Here is a 15,466-nt window from a genome sequence, read left to right on the forward strand (position 1 = left end):
TTTACTGATGGATCTAGTCTTAATGGTTCCACAGGTTTTGGGGTATTTAATATTAACTTCTCCATATTCCGTAAGCTTAGTTTACCCTGTTCGGTGTTTGTTGCGGAATTGGCTGCAATATACACTGCATTACAACATATTCAGACCTTGTCCCCTGAACATTTTTACATTTTTTCTGATAGTCACAGCTCTTTAGAGGCACTTCGTTCGGTAAGGTCTAGATATTCTTCGTATTTCTTATCTGGAATCCAACATCTTTTAAGTGTTTTGATAAGTAGATCATTTAATATCACTTTTGTATGGATTCCCTCTCATTGTTCGATACCAGGAAATGAAAAAGCTGATCTTCTTGCTAAGAAGGGTGCTACGGAAGGACTGTTATTTCATAGGACAATTACTTTTGATGAATATCTCCATTTTCCTCGTGAACGTGCACTTCAATGTTGGCAGACAAGTTGGAATGGTAGTGATAAAGGTCGGTGGTTGTATTCTATCATTCCTAAAGTTTCCCTCAAATCATGGTTCAAAGGATATAATTATTCTCGTGATTTCATTCGAGTAGTGTGCAGACTCATGTCTAATCATTATTCCTCGAATGCACATCTTTTTCGAATTAACATCAGTGATAGTAACCTATGTATTTGTGGTACAGGTTACCACGATATTGATCACATTGTATGGTATTGCTCTGAATTTCAAAATAAAAGGTTATCTTTAATAGAAAATTTTCGCAAAAAGGGAATGCCACTCAATGTTTCGATCCGTGACGTTCTGGCTACTCGTAATCTCGATGCAATTATGTTGATTTATTACTTCCTCAAATCCATACACATACACACTCAGAACTCAAAAATACTCAGATGCACGCAATTGCTCGCAATCTTCAAGGAGGTGGTTTTCTCTATTAAAAATCCTCAAGAAGAAGTCTTAAATAATATTTCATAATGAATTGTTGTATAATTATTTATATTGTTCTATTTCTTGAAAAAATCATAGGGTTTTTATGCCTTTATGAGAAAGAACATTTGCATAGTTCTACTCACAGAGGCTTTTCCCTATACATAAACACGGCTCATTGATGCTTAACGTTGCTGAGCCAGTTGAAAATAAATTAAATTAAAAAAAAATTAAATTTGGGAGTCATTTTTATGCAACAAAACCACGATTCTAGAGCGCCAGCAGGAAATTCTGTTTAAAATAATTAAACGCAACAAGTTGATTTACTGTAAACATATTGTTTAGGATCTATTGTGTAATTGTGTAAGATAATGAAGTTTTTCTAATAAAATAAATGGCGTATTTGATGGAAAATTCAAATTTGAATTTTTTTTTGTAACTCTATAAAAAAATTTTTTTCGCTTTACTAGAAACATTGTTTTGATTTTTACATAACCAAACGCATAATAAAGGGAATCGACAAGGCAACGACAAACAGTGTTTTTGGGTTTGCCACCAATTTTTTCAACTGTTTCAATAGTTAATTTTTTATCAATGATAACCATGTGTCTAATCGTTGCCTAGTTTTCACGGACTTATAAGGGTTAAACCAATTCCGCGCAGCAAAAAACCAAACCAAACACATTTTTCATATTGAATAAGCAACTGGGACAGATTGCTTGCGTCAATCGACCAATCAAAACGTGGCATTTTCGTTTCGGTAATGCTTGACATTTTGGAATTGTTCGATTGTTAGTTTCATAAAATATATCATTTTCTTCATTATAATGATGTGTTATGGAGTAGCCAAATCAATTGATGAAAAAATCTCGTGAATCAAACGAGGAATGACTGAGCAAGAATCGTTCGGAATTGGACGATTTTACCCTCCATCAAAGTTTGGACTCTCTGTTGGTCAAGTACTTCTCGACTGTAGTGCCAGCTTGCCAAATCTGGTCAAAACTTCACCGGATATTTGTGAGCCTTATTCAACGTTTCTGGAGGGACTCTTCTCTATACATTTTTTAAGTCCATTGTCAAGTTTGTGAAGAGAACCTTGGTTTTCCATCCACAGCTGTAAATCTCTTGCCAAATGAAGAACTTCCTGGTTAATTCATCGACGAAAACGAACTTCAATTTTTTGGGGACATCTCCTTCGGTAGTGGCTTTGTAGAATGTCAGGCCTGGGAGCTATCCAACATCCATCTTCACGTGCGTTTCGTCATTCATCAGCATGTATCCTTTGTATTTCGTCAAAACTTTGTTGAACAACTTTCGAGCGCGACTTTTGGCCATCAGATTTTGCTTCAGTGTCCTGTTTGGTTACTTTCAGGTACGGAAATTACGATAACCTTCTCGCATACGGATTCTCCGTATGGTACTTTGGTTAGAGTTGTTTTTTTAGCGATGTCGTAGTCCGAGAGTCCCTGGTTAATCATAATTGTTCTCAATACCTTCAACTTCAGCTTCCGATCGAAGGTTCCACTACGGACGTGTCCTTTGATCCATCCGAACAACAATTGTAAGTTCACGGAAACATTTCAGCACACAATACACGGTCGATTTAGCCATCTTAAGAGGATTCGTGATTTTAGAACTTGACCATGCCGGATTTTTAATGTTGGTGTCCAAAATCACATTTCTTCTCTCGGCTTTCATCCTGCACAACGTTTTCAAAACAAAACGGATCAACTTGAAATTTTTATTGTCGAAAGCTACAGGTTCTCCAAACAATTGCTGTCAAAACATTTCAAATACTGTTACCTGTTACGATCGTTACTATAAAACGAACAGTGATTCCGGATACTAACCGAATCAAATCTTAGGCTATCATCAATAATTCGATGTACTCCAACCGCAGATTTCTTCGAAATAACCACGAGAAGAGAAACTTCCCACAAATGTCACTTTGTTTGAACGTTGTACCATCAGAAGTGTCTGGCTTGCGTCTGTGCTTCATTTTTCGTATCTTGAAAAAAAAATCAAGAAGTCAGGAAATGTTAATGTGCGACACAACGAAGACTGTAGAAGAACTGTGAGAACCTTAATTTGACGGCTCATCAAAAGCATGCTAAAGTCAAATGAAGCAAACATATTTCCATTATCCCTATGTGAAAATCAATACATTCAAATTCAATCATTCGAAAAAGGTGACATATTTGAACTGAATTTATATACTGGATAGATATGTGTCATTGGGGAATAAAATTAAGTTTATTTATTTTATTTTAATCCCATTATACTTTTTGTGTTGATAGTCAGATGTTCCCCAAATCGGTTCAGAACATCAGATATCGTGAGTTTTGGATAATCAACAATTTAGCCAACTCACGAAGATTTACGACGTTTCGGTGACGCCATGGCATGGTGTTAACAAATGAATGTATTTTTATGTATTTTTTATGTATTTTGATTTATTTTTTATATATAGTGCCTACTGTGACTTTACACATTCTTAACGTGAATCAGGGAATTTGGATATTTTTCACTCACAAATTAAATAAATAGCAGCATTTTAAGTGTTCAATTTTTTAACTACATGTATGTTAACTATAGGAATTTGATGTAAACAATGATTAAATCGGTTTCATGCACATCAGTACACGATGTTCAACAGTGTCTGTAGTTGAGTGATAGTTGTCTTTAATATCAATTGACGATGTTGAGATTTTACAGATTTAAGTCCATTGTCATAGACATGTCACACATACAACGTAACGTCATCGAACCTAAGCGCTTAGAGCTTTTCTAGCCATGTTTGATTTCGACATGACAGAGAAAGTTTTCAATTTGAACATTCAAATAATTGCTCATTTGAATTAATATTCGTATACCTTGAGAGTCACAAAATAAGTGACCAAGTTCAACAACCGCTGATAACATCTACTACAACCCAAAATCTAATATGCTGACGCTAATGATTCCTTTCCTTTCTTTTCCCCCCACAGATTCGTTCATAGGAGCAAGCTATAAAAATGCCTACGGAGGCAAGTCCCCTCTGATTGGGACTTCACAGTGGTCCGAGGGTGAAGCTGAAAAAGAATACTAATTACAAAAGTGTAAAAGCTGAAGGATAACCGAAAGGCAAAGTTCCCAGAGCAAACAAGTAATAAAAAAACAGCGCTCAGCCCCTCGGGAAGAAAGTCAGCGAAAATGCAAACCTAAAGCGTGAATGATGATAATCAAATATTTGTAAAACGCTGTGAAAATATTGCTTGGCAGTTTTTTTTTCTTGCGTCAAATGTGTTGTGGTGGTCGCTGAGAAAAACATCAACAACAAACAACCGCGGTCCTCGTTTTCCGAGCTGCAGAGTGTGCGCGTGTGAGAAAAAGTTTTATTGGTCGCCACGGAGCGAATATTGGCTCAAGAATACTTGACATCAGTTACCAGCATCCAAATCCAGCATCCATCGCGCTGATCCAGGCAGCGTGCGTCGAAACAGCGAAAGGCAGCCTATCAAAATGTATGAGAAACATGTAATTTTTTATCGTTATTGCTTCATATCCGCACACACCAGATTCTTCCGCCGCATGAAAGTGGTCGGGGAGAGAGAAAGCAAGAGAAAATAATCAATCTTCATACATACACATTTGCATCGTACGACGCAGTGATAGAATCACGTAAAACTGCGAAAAAAAGATTGACTGTGCAGATAAAACGGGCCACTTATAAACCCAGCATCGTCCTCTCGCGCGTCCTTCTTTTGACACATTGTTGTTGTGCTGGAAATTTTATTTTGGATGTGCTGGATGTGCGAAGAAGTTCGTTGCGTTTTTTCCGTGCATATTCTCTAGTTTGCGGAAATGTGTTAAGTCAACAACAAGTATACTTTATTATGGGTTTATCGAATTGTTTCTGAGACATTCGCTTGTGGCCCTTGGTGAAGGGCTTTGCTATAGAACTATTCGAATCAACTCCTTCCAATTGCCACGCGTTATCTATCTAGATGTATATACTTGAATAGTGAATTAATCAGAATATTATCAGTTATTTTTCCTATACAGCAATTCCACGCCAAATCAGCCGACCGCTGCCCCGATTCTCCCCGATTTTTTTTAAAACCTTGTACATATGGCTAATCAAAATCACAATTTTCATCTTCATATGCCCAATATTTATTGTTAATAAGGGCGTATGCAGAAACATTAAACTTTTTTCAAAACAAAACAAAAATAATAACCCGGAATTAAGAAGTCTGATTATAATATACCGAATGGTAAAACTATTTACAAAATAATAATTTAAGTACACTACTAAAAAATATTCCTCAAAAATTGTTAACACTTAAATGTGTCCACAATCTTTAAAAAAACTGAAAGAATCAATTTTGATTGTTTTTTCCTCCCGATATTTTTATCCACTACATTTTTACACACCAAGATAAAAATTTGTTCGTAAAATATTCCAAAAGGGCCTGGCCGGGTAAGGGAGTAAAAACTGCCCCCAAACCAAATCACCAGCTGTATGGAAAATATTGTATAGGATATTAAATAAGAAATTTTGACGGTTTATTTGAACCCCTATGTGGTTTAACATAGGATCTATAGTGAAAAACGTACTTTTTCGATTATTTCATGCCATCCTCAAAAGCTTCGAGATGAAAATTCGAAAAACATACTGAATGTGCATCTTACTACGGTGTATCAAGGAAAATTATCAAAAATTCAAGTACTAAAAAAATATTGAAATTTTGAAATTTTTTTTTTTTGGGATTTAGAGATTCAGCACTACTCTAATTCATATTTAAATGTGTTCCTACGGCTTTTCTAAGTACATGTGATTTTTTTCAGTTTTTTTTTTATATTTCCGAAGAGTCTGGCTGGGTAAGGGAGTAAAAAGTCCCCTAAACCAAATCACCAGCTGTATGGAAAATATTGTATAGGGTACTAAATAAAACATTTTGGCAGTAGTACCATATATTTGAGACCTTATATGGTACACCATAGTTTTTTCACGCCAATAGCTTTGAGACAAAAATATGAAAAAAAATACTGAAAGTACATCTTGCTAAGGTGTATCGGTCAATATTTTCAAACCATTTTGTCATCAAAAAATCAAATACGAAATAAAAATTAAATTAATTTCAAATTAAATTTTAATTTTTTTGATTTTAAGATTCAGTACTACTCTATTAAGTATTCAAATTTCTTCCTACGTCTATTTTAGGTATATGTGATTTTTTTTTCAGAATTTTTAGAGTGTTTTTCGCGGTACAAAAAAAAATTATATATATTTTCAGACATTTCGAATTTTGGAAAAAAATATTACTCAAATTTTTATTTAAATGCGTTCGTATGTTTTGTTTTTTTCCACATGTAGCTTAATTTTTGTTGAATTTTTAGGAGGATTGCGCAAAATAAAATATGTTTTGGCCTTTGGCCATTTTTATTTTATTTTGAATTTAGAGACCCATTTACTGCTCTAATATTTTTTTAAATTTTGTTTTTCATTTGTCTAAATTTTGTCGGTTTATTTAGAGCATTGCGCTGTACAAAGATTTTTTTTTCTCATATCTTAAAATATATGAGATTTTCTTTACATTGGATTTAGATGGTTTACCAAATTCATAGGAGTCAGCAGTACGATAGAGCTCTGTGAGAAAAAAATAAAATCCTTGTGGAAAGATCATTCGGATTAATGAGAAGAACACTTAAAAAAATCAGAATTATTTTTATTTTTTTTATTTTAATCTTAAAACTGAAAATCACGAATACAATAAAATTTCAAGAAAATAAAAATAATAATGCAGACGATGAAGAAAATTATTTTTGTGTCTCGCCATGCTTTTAAAAATTCAGGAAAAAAATACGCCATATGTAGAAAAAAGACACATACGAGCGCATTTAAATCAAAATTAGAGCAGGAGTGTATCTCAAAGTTATATTTTTTCTTTCAAAATTTCGAAATGCCAGAAAATATATAAAAATGTTTTGTACTGCGCATTTAATTTTTTTTTATTATTATATTTTTTGATGAAAAAATAGTTTGAAGATATTTATCGATACACCTTAGTAAGATGTACTCTCAGTATGTTTTCATATTTTTGTCTTAAAACTATTGGGAATGGCGTGAATAAAAACGAAAATGTGCATTTTTCACCATAGATCCTATAAAGGGTGTGTCACATCAAATTGCATCACGGGAAAAACGCTGTAGAAATTCGCCCAGTAGACCGATCCTTTTGAAATTTTTAGACAGTAAAATAAAAACTTTTAAACAACTTTTGGCATTTTCTTTTTATTCATACTTCGAGCCCAAGCCCGTATGCTCGCACCTTCCTCTTTACCCCGTCCGTAAGGTTCTGTACAACGTCAGGTTGTAGTTTTTTTTGAACAGAAATCCATTTTCTCTTGAAGTCCGCCTCCGATTTGACAACTTTTGGGTTCTTCCGGAGGGCCTACTTCATAATCGCCCAATATTTCTCTATTGGGCGAAGCTCCGGCGCGTTGGGCGGGTTCATTTCCTTTGGCACGAAGGTGACCCCGTTGGCTTCGTACTACTCCAACACGTCCTTTGAATAGTGGCACGAAGCGAGATCCGGCCAGAAGATGGTCGGGCCCTCGTGCTGCTTCAATAGTGGTAGTAAGCGCTTCTGTAGGCATTCCTTAAGGTAAACCTGCCCGTTTACCGTGCCGGTCATCACGAAGGGGGCGCTTTCCGCAAGAGCAGATCGCTTGCCACACCATGTACTTTTTGGCAAACTTGGATAGTTTCTGCTTGCGAATCTCCTCCGGAACGCTGAATTTGTCCTCTGCGGAGAAGAACAACAGGCCCGGCAGCTGACGAAAGTCCGCTTTGACGTAGGTTTCGTCGTCCATTACCAGGCAATGCGGCTTCGTCAGCATTTCGGTGTACAGCTTCCGGGCTCGCGTCTTCCCCACCATGTTTTGCCTTTCGTCGCTGTTAGGAGCCTTCTGAACCTTGTATGTACGCAGGCCCTCCCGCTGCTTGGTCCGCTGGACGAATGAACTTGACAAATTCAGCTTATTGGCGACATCCCGGACCGAACTTCTCGGATCACGTCTAAACTGCTTAACTACGCGCTTGTGATCTTTTTCACTGACGGAGCATCCATTTTTGCCGTTCTTCACCTTCCGGTCGATGGTTAGGTTCTCGTAGTATCGTTTTAGTACTCTGCTGACCGTGGATTGGACGATTCCCAGCATCTTACCGATGTCCCGATGTGACAACTCCGGATTCTCGAAATGAGTGCGCAGGATAAATTCACGACGCTCTTTTTCGTTCGACGACATTTTTCCAAATTTACGAAAAATTTACAGTGAAGCATGGCCAACGTGATCTATACACTCTTATCTGATTATAAGCGAAAGCTGAAGATATAATTCCTAAAAATTAAATTTCTACAGCGTTTTTTCCGTGATGCAATTTGATGTGACATACCCTTTAGTGTACCATATAAGGACTCAAATATATGGTAATACTGCCAAAATGTTTTGTTTAGTACCCTATACAATATTTTCCATACAGCTGGTGATTTGGTTTGGGGTACTTTTTACTCCCTTACCCAGCCTTACTTTGGAAATATAAAAAAAAAAATGATTTGTACCGCGCAACACCGAAAAAAATCTGAAAAATGTCGCACATATCTAGAAAAACCATAGGAACACATTCAAATATGATTTAGAGTAGTACTGAATCTCTAAATCACAAAAAAAAATTTCAAAATTTCATTTTTTTAGTACTTAAATTTTTGATGAAATTTTTTTGATAATTTTTCTTGATACATCGTCGTAAGATGCACATTCAGTATTTTTTTCAAATTTCTATCTTGAAGCTTTTGAGGATGGCGTGAAATAATCGAAAAAGTACGTTTTTCACTATAGATCCTATGTTAAACCACATAGGGGTTCAAATAAACCGTCAAAATTTCTTATTTTATATCCTATACAATTTTGCCATACAGTTGGTGATTTGGTTTGATGGCACTTTTTACTCCCTTACCCGGCCAGCCCTTTAAGAGTTTAAGCTTTCAAATTATGTACATCCCATCTATATGCGCTCATTTATGTATTTATGTATTAATGAAAAATCGACAATTAGTTTTTGGGCAACCCAATATTTTATATTTCTTTTCTTGAATTTTTACGTTCCTCAAAGTGTTGGAATCTAATAAGTTAAAACAATTTTGAATAGTCCGGCACCGCACCACGACACTTTGCGGAATTGGAAAAGTTTTCTTATGAAAATATATTTAAAAAAAATCGAAGAGGAGGATATTTGAAGATACTAAAGTTTTCAACATTAAATTCAATTTTCGAGGGAGATTTTTCAACTGTGTATTTTAAATGTTATTTTTCCCAAATAAGTCGATGATTTCTTAACATTTTTGCTATACATTATATTTTAATCAAACTTGTTGAATTCAAGTAACATTTTTTTATAAAGAATGATAATTCTCCATGAGCTATTATAAAAAATCCGTCGTAATGAAAAAAGTGCATACGAAAATGAAAAAAATGTGATTTTGGATAGCTGCTACCATATGTACAAGATTTTAAAAAATCGGAAAAGGTAGCGAACTTTTTCCACATCCAAATTATATGCAAATCAAAACTAGATTGTACGTTGTCGCACATTCATCCTTTCAGCTCTATGAGTATCATCCGGATTAAGCTTGAAAAGTGCTAAAGACTGTTTTGAACAATCATTAAGATGTGTTTCGTTCGTTAGACCCCTTAATAGTTTCGTTTGTTTTTAGTTTTATTCCGCTTCAACATTCTGTCAATGTTTCAAGTTGTAATTTCATGTTTTCTTTCTTGAATATATATTATGTGGATGCGCTTGCTCAAAAAAAGAAAATTCACCGGTTTCGCATGACAGTGCCAAACTATCTCCACCAAAGATGACAGCTAAGATAATCGAGACCGGAAATATTAATAGAAAGGGCTTCTGTTGAGAAGAGCGGAAAGTGGAGATAAGTGTGTGTATATTCAGTTGCTTCAAGCCATCGATATATGGCTTTGTGTACATACGTGCGTGCTTGATAACGCCAGGGTATGCATAATGGATCTCTGCTGAGGCAAATATTCAGAATTCGAGGCAGTTATCAAACTGACGCTTTGACGTAGCAGGCGTTAAGATTGTGCGCCACATAGTTATTTGAGGAATATCAAGTTAAACCATACTGAATGTCGTGCTGGAATGTTGTGAGTTATTCGGGTTCGCTTCGGAAAGAGAAATTAGAAGAAGCAATTGAAGGGGGGTCTGAGATTGAACTCGCGATCTTCGTTTACTAAGCAAACACTCACTCGATGCAATTTTTATGCAATGGCGTAGCTCAAATTGCAAGGATTTTCCTTCTCTTTAGCACGACAACGAGCATGTTACCAGTTGTATTTCAGCGCGTTCGATCTGTACAGCAGCAGAGCAATTGTTGAACGTTGTCTCACCACTGCGTTAAGTACCTGATTTAAACGGCTCTGTTTGGGGAGTACTCTCGTGACTATGCACCAATCAAACTGTGTGATTTTTTATTAAGATACAGCGGGGCAAGTTGAAATACGGGGTAAGTTAAAACGGAAGCTATAACTTTTACTAGGAATGATGGCTTGACGTGATATATTACTTCAGTAACCAATGCCTTTTCACCCACCTTATGACATCCATTACCAGATTGGAATGCCTTAACGCAATCCGCGCCTTTGATTACATTTCCTCGTTCGTAAAATCAAAACAAACATTTTCGCGCGCTGACTCAATCGGTTCGAAAACTCTCACTCTCAACTCTCACTCTCACTCTCACTGAAAAATCTTTTTCCGTATAGCCCTGAGCATTCCAACTCATCCCAAGTTTTTTTTCAACCCTGGGGTAAGTTGAAACCAGTGAAAATCGATTATTGATTGGTCGGTGATTGCTGTATGAACGAATTATGATAACATGAAAAAATAAAAAATAAATCATATTTCGGTCCTCAGTATTTTGTTCGTAATTTATGAATGCATAAACATGAGATAAGTCAAATTTGTTAATTCTACATCTAGGGGTCGTTTAAATATTACGTAACGCATTTTTTTCTACTGTTTTAGACTCCCTCTGCCCTGCATAATATGTAACAAATGGTCATTTGCATAAAATTGTTTAGACTTATTTGGATTAACTTCTAAACAAGTTTCCACAAGACATTCCCTCCTCCCTTCCAGAGTGCCTTACGTAATATATGAATATTTGAATAATACCATAAACCTCTTTAGTGACCGTTTTGAGTGGCTCTACTCTGACATTAAAGCGTCTATGATCTAACCGCAATCTGTAAATCTATGATCTAACCGCAAGGTTGACGTGGGACTACCTCAGCTTAGCAATTATTTGTTTCTATTGATTAAATTTTTGATTGAATGAAACAACTTCCGAATTCAATTGAATTCAATATATTTGCTTTGTAAATAAAATTATTGAACATGTAAGTAACCTTTTTGATGTATTGTGATAGATTATGTTTTTGTTACAAGTAACTTTAATGACAGTCCTTTTACGTTTGGTGTGATGCCTAGGACAAAATATGTGAACGGAAGAATTATCAAACGATTATTTTATTTTACATTTCCCTCTGAAATTTGCATCTCTCAAGTGTACGTACTTCTCGAACCGCGAATTTTCGCGAAACTTGAAAGTTCATTCGCCTCTAGTTTCTGCACGATTTTCCGAGGTTCTTAAGTTTAAAAGACCGTGTTAGGGAAACATATTCTAGTCTGCACAAAAACGAGCGAGTACAAATATACTCGCAGTTTGTATTTATTTGCAAAGCCGATTTCCCTTAGGCACCTTGATTCTGAAGTCTGTGTTAGGGAAACACATTCCAGTCGGAACAAAAATACCCCCCGACCTGCATGAATTTGCCAATTTCCCCAGACACCTTGATTCTGAAGTCTGTGTTAGGGGAACGCATTTCAGTCGGAACAAAAATGCCCCCGACTTGCATGCATTTGCAATGCCGATTTCCTTCAGGTACCTTGGTTTTGAAATCTCTGTTAGGGAACACATTTCGGTGAAAACAAAAACTCCCTACTTTCATGTATTTGCAATGTCGATTTCCCCAAGGCTGCTAAGTTTTGATGGCTGTGTTGGGGAAACCGTAAATCGGGCCAATCGAAACGAGGCAGTTAGGGCGTTTAGATAACGCTTAACATTTTACAGTTATTCAATAGTTTATCGAATGAAAAATAGCAATAGATGCGTAGAAATAGTCCCTATCAATTGATGCAAACATCTTTCCGATCCAGTAAGAAACGTTCGAGTTATAAGCATTCGGAATCTTTCATTTTTTCCTGCATGTTCTGTGTTTAGGTTTTCATTTTACCCCCCATATATTCCGGTTAGACGTAGTCCCACGTCAAAAAACTATGAAAGAATTCGACAGACGAAGGGAAAGGTTGCATTAACAAAGAAAGAACTTTGATTGTGAAAAATGTAAGTCTTTCGATCGTGGGTTTAAGGTTTATTCCGTTGATTAAAAAACTTTTCGTGTATTGTGCAGTTAAGTTCTGTTCGCCTACAGAAGATGAACCATTTGATGCAGCGAAACTGTAAGTTTGATAACTATTAATGAAATAAATTGCATTTTATTTTTGCATGTTGTGTGGGGTGATATGGTCATAGAGGTTTGAGACTTTTCTCTGACCTAATTGATTCCAGATGCCGCGTAATTACAAGAAATGATGGACAGACTACGTTGGAAGAAGGAAGAGCTTGAAAGAGCAACGCAGGCCATCAAATACAAATTTTCTATGTACAAAGCATCGAAAGTGTCTGAAAATGATCGAACAACAGTGAAAACATGCATGCAGAACTCGAAATAGTCTCAATGCAATTTTTCTAGTCTGTCTTCTGGCTAAGACTAAGAAATACTAAGTATTTATTTGAGACCGGAATCTGCCAACAAATTGTATTTGTATATTCAATGTATTCCTCATCATAATGCATTATTGGCTTCATTGTCTTGTTTTGATATCTAGCAAATGATATCAGCTCAGAACAAATCAAGTTTAACTCTGCAGCATAGCTCTGCATTTCAACATGTTAACTTTCGTGCCTCATTTAAAGTAAAAAAGTAATTTACTTCGCGTTCCGCTGTGATCTTCGGACGACCAACTATATTCAACGTCTCCGTAACTCTGCACCCCACTGTATGGAGGACGATTTTTTTTAAACGATGTTCACAAGTCGAATGTCCCACGAAAAATAATGACCCTGCTGTATTCACAGTCATTGTTTTAAACACTTGAAGTCTACACAGCTCAATTTTTGGTGCTGGATGACTAATGTTGTTTATTTTGATTGGGTGACCGTGTTTTATTATTTTGGGATAGTGAAGTGTCTGGTTACACTTGAAGAAATGGAAATTTTGGGTGAAATACGACCAGAGTACCAACAGAAGGCAACACGAAGTGATTTTGTTGCATTATAATGCTTCATCACACAGCGCAAAACCGGTCAAATAGATCATTTGATCAGTAACAATTCAATTTTTACGAAACTGTGGAAAAACGAATTTATGAATAGTTAGCTTCTAAAGAGGAACAATTCTTTTGGCATGGCTTCTAGAAATTGTCAGAGAAATGAAAAAAAATGTATGAATATCGATTAAATTTTCACTTTAATGCAATAAACGAGAAACATAGAGGAACTGGTACAAATTCGGTACCCCATTTTGTTTTTTTTGGACTTAGCTCTTAGCCAATGCTCGGAATTTCATCATCTCACGTCAGCTTATGAAGGGATCTATTGCGGACATTTCCCCGCAAACCGATTTCAAAAATCTTGATTTGGCTCGGAGCTTTGAGCATAGAAGTGAAATAACTCAAGTTCGAGTACTCGAAATGCCTGGGTATAAATTTGGCACCCCTTTTTTTAATTCTTTCAAATTAAAAGAATCGTCCTGAAATCACTGAAAATGTATTTTTTGACATTTTCATACAAAATAGAAGTTAAGTACACTATCTTACGTAAATAAACTCAATTTTGATGAAAAAAGCATGCAATTTTACAACACAAAGAGGAACAAAAAACCGTTTTTTTCAATAAAAAGTGAACAAATTTCATCTCGATTTATTTCTAACTAAAAAAGTAAAACGAATCAAAAGCCTTTACAAAAGTCGCAAGGGTAGTAATCAGTCTCGCTATCGGTGCAGGCGGAATGGGCCCAATTTTTACATATGCCGCATTCCGAATTTTCACTTTGGAATGAAATCTATGAAATTTGTGATTATAATCTCGATACACTTACTCGAATTCGTTGAAGAACATCAATTTCTTGATCCAAATCAGCTTTAATATTTAAAATCGGCTCACTATTCGATTTTTAATGATTTTTCAAAAGACGCACATGAAAAATTTTCGAGATTTCAAAAACAACAAAACTTGATTTTTTTCTTAAAAAACACAGATATTTTGGGTTTTTGGCATCTGACGTTTGTTACTACATTACTGGAGCCCTTTTTTTTATTCACCACCAGAGTGCGCTCATTACCGCCGGAGATCCGGGTGGGTACCAAATTACCCACGGGGTACCGAATTTGTACCAGTTCCTCTACGATTTAAATGAAACCGGTTCATATTTATACACCTCTGCCGTTCTACGCATAGTTGTCCCATGTTTCAAAATCAGTAACTAAGAAAAACGCAATCAAAGTTTTCTAGCATATTCGTCTACCAGAAGTTTTAAGCATTTATGTTTGGTAATACACCGGGTTTTTTATAAGCAGTAAACTATTGTTTAATGAAATATGAAAAGTCACTTGAATCAATCAAGCTTGATTACGGTTTAAAAATACATGGTGGGACAGTAGTGCCTAGAATAACAACATGGGACAAGTGAGCTTGATGTTGTTTTTTTAAAAAGCTACAAACGAACAATAAGTTTGTTTGTGATTTTCTGGGAGACTAGGCATAGAAACATCGTTTTCTGCAGAAAAGTGAAAATTGTCAAAAAGTAACATGGGACAACTATGCGTAGAACGGCAGACCTAGTATTACTAAATTATTTCGTATTCTTATTGTGACGACTATTCAATAGAAGAAATTATTTCGTGTTCGTTGTTTTTTTTGTCGAACAAATACTTACAGCTGGTTGTCCTTGATTGCAATTTGATTGAGATTTTACAATGATAATGCTAATTCGAGGCAGGCCATTACCATATACTTTAGGTTAGCATTCAGGTCCCACAAAATGCTCAGTGAAGCAAACATAATTCTGCCATCGATCCAAATTCGATTCTGCTAACCGATCCAAACGATCCACCATTATTGGAGTATCATTCATCATCAACGAAACTTGCACAGTGGAAACATTACTCTTTACACATGCATGATTCTAATGGTATACTACCGCTTATGCGAATGGTGCTATTACAAGCCAAGCTAAGGAATTTGGAAAATTTATATTCAGGTCGTATTCTTTTATCGCCTTTAAATTGTTGCATCTTTAGCTGACCCCGAAATCTTACAACCATTATTCAACCAGACCAAGAAGTTTGCCTCATTCCGCCTCGGAATGAACGTTATTTCTATGT

The 15,466-nt window shown here is 35.8% G+C and overlaps 1 protein-coding gene across 4 annotated transcripts in view; it reads left to right on the forward strand.

The window, feature by feature from the left end:
• Positions 1 to 15,466, forward strand: part of LOC129780445 (receptor-type tyrosine-protein phosphatase kappa) — a 279,550-nt gene that overhangs the window by 18,181 nt on the left and 245,903 nt on the right. For all 4 annotated transcript variants that reach the window (XR_008743921.1, XM_055788732.1, XM_055788730.1 and 1 more), the window contains one exon: positions 3,885 to 4,400. Coding sequence is in view for 1 of the 4 variants with exons in the window: in XM_055788732.1 (XP_055644707.1) it covers positions 4,399 to 4,400 (2 nt within the window). In the remaining 3 variants the exon portion in view is untranslated. The remainder of the gene's footprint in view (positions 1 to 3,884; positions 4,401 to 15,466) is intronic.

Source organism: Toxorhynchites rutilus, chromosome 3 (genome assembly GCF_029784135.1).
Source record: "Toxorhynchites rutilus septentrionalis strain SRP chromosome 3, ASM2978413v1, whole genome shotgun sequence".
Taxonomy (NCBI): domain Eukaryota; kingdom Metazoa; phylum Arthropoda; class Insecta; order Diptera; family Culicidae; genus Toxorhynchites; species Toxorhynchites rutilus.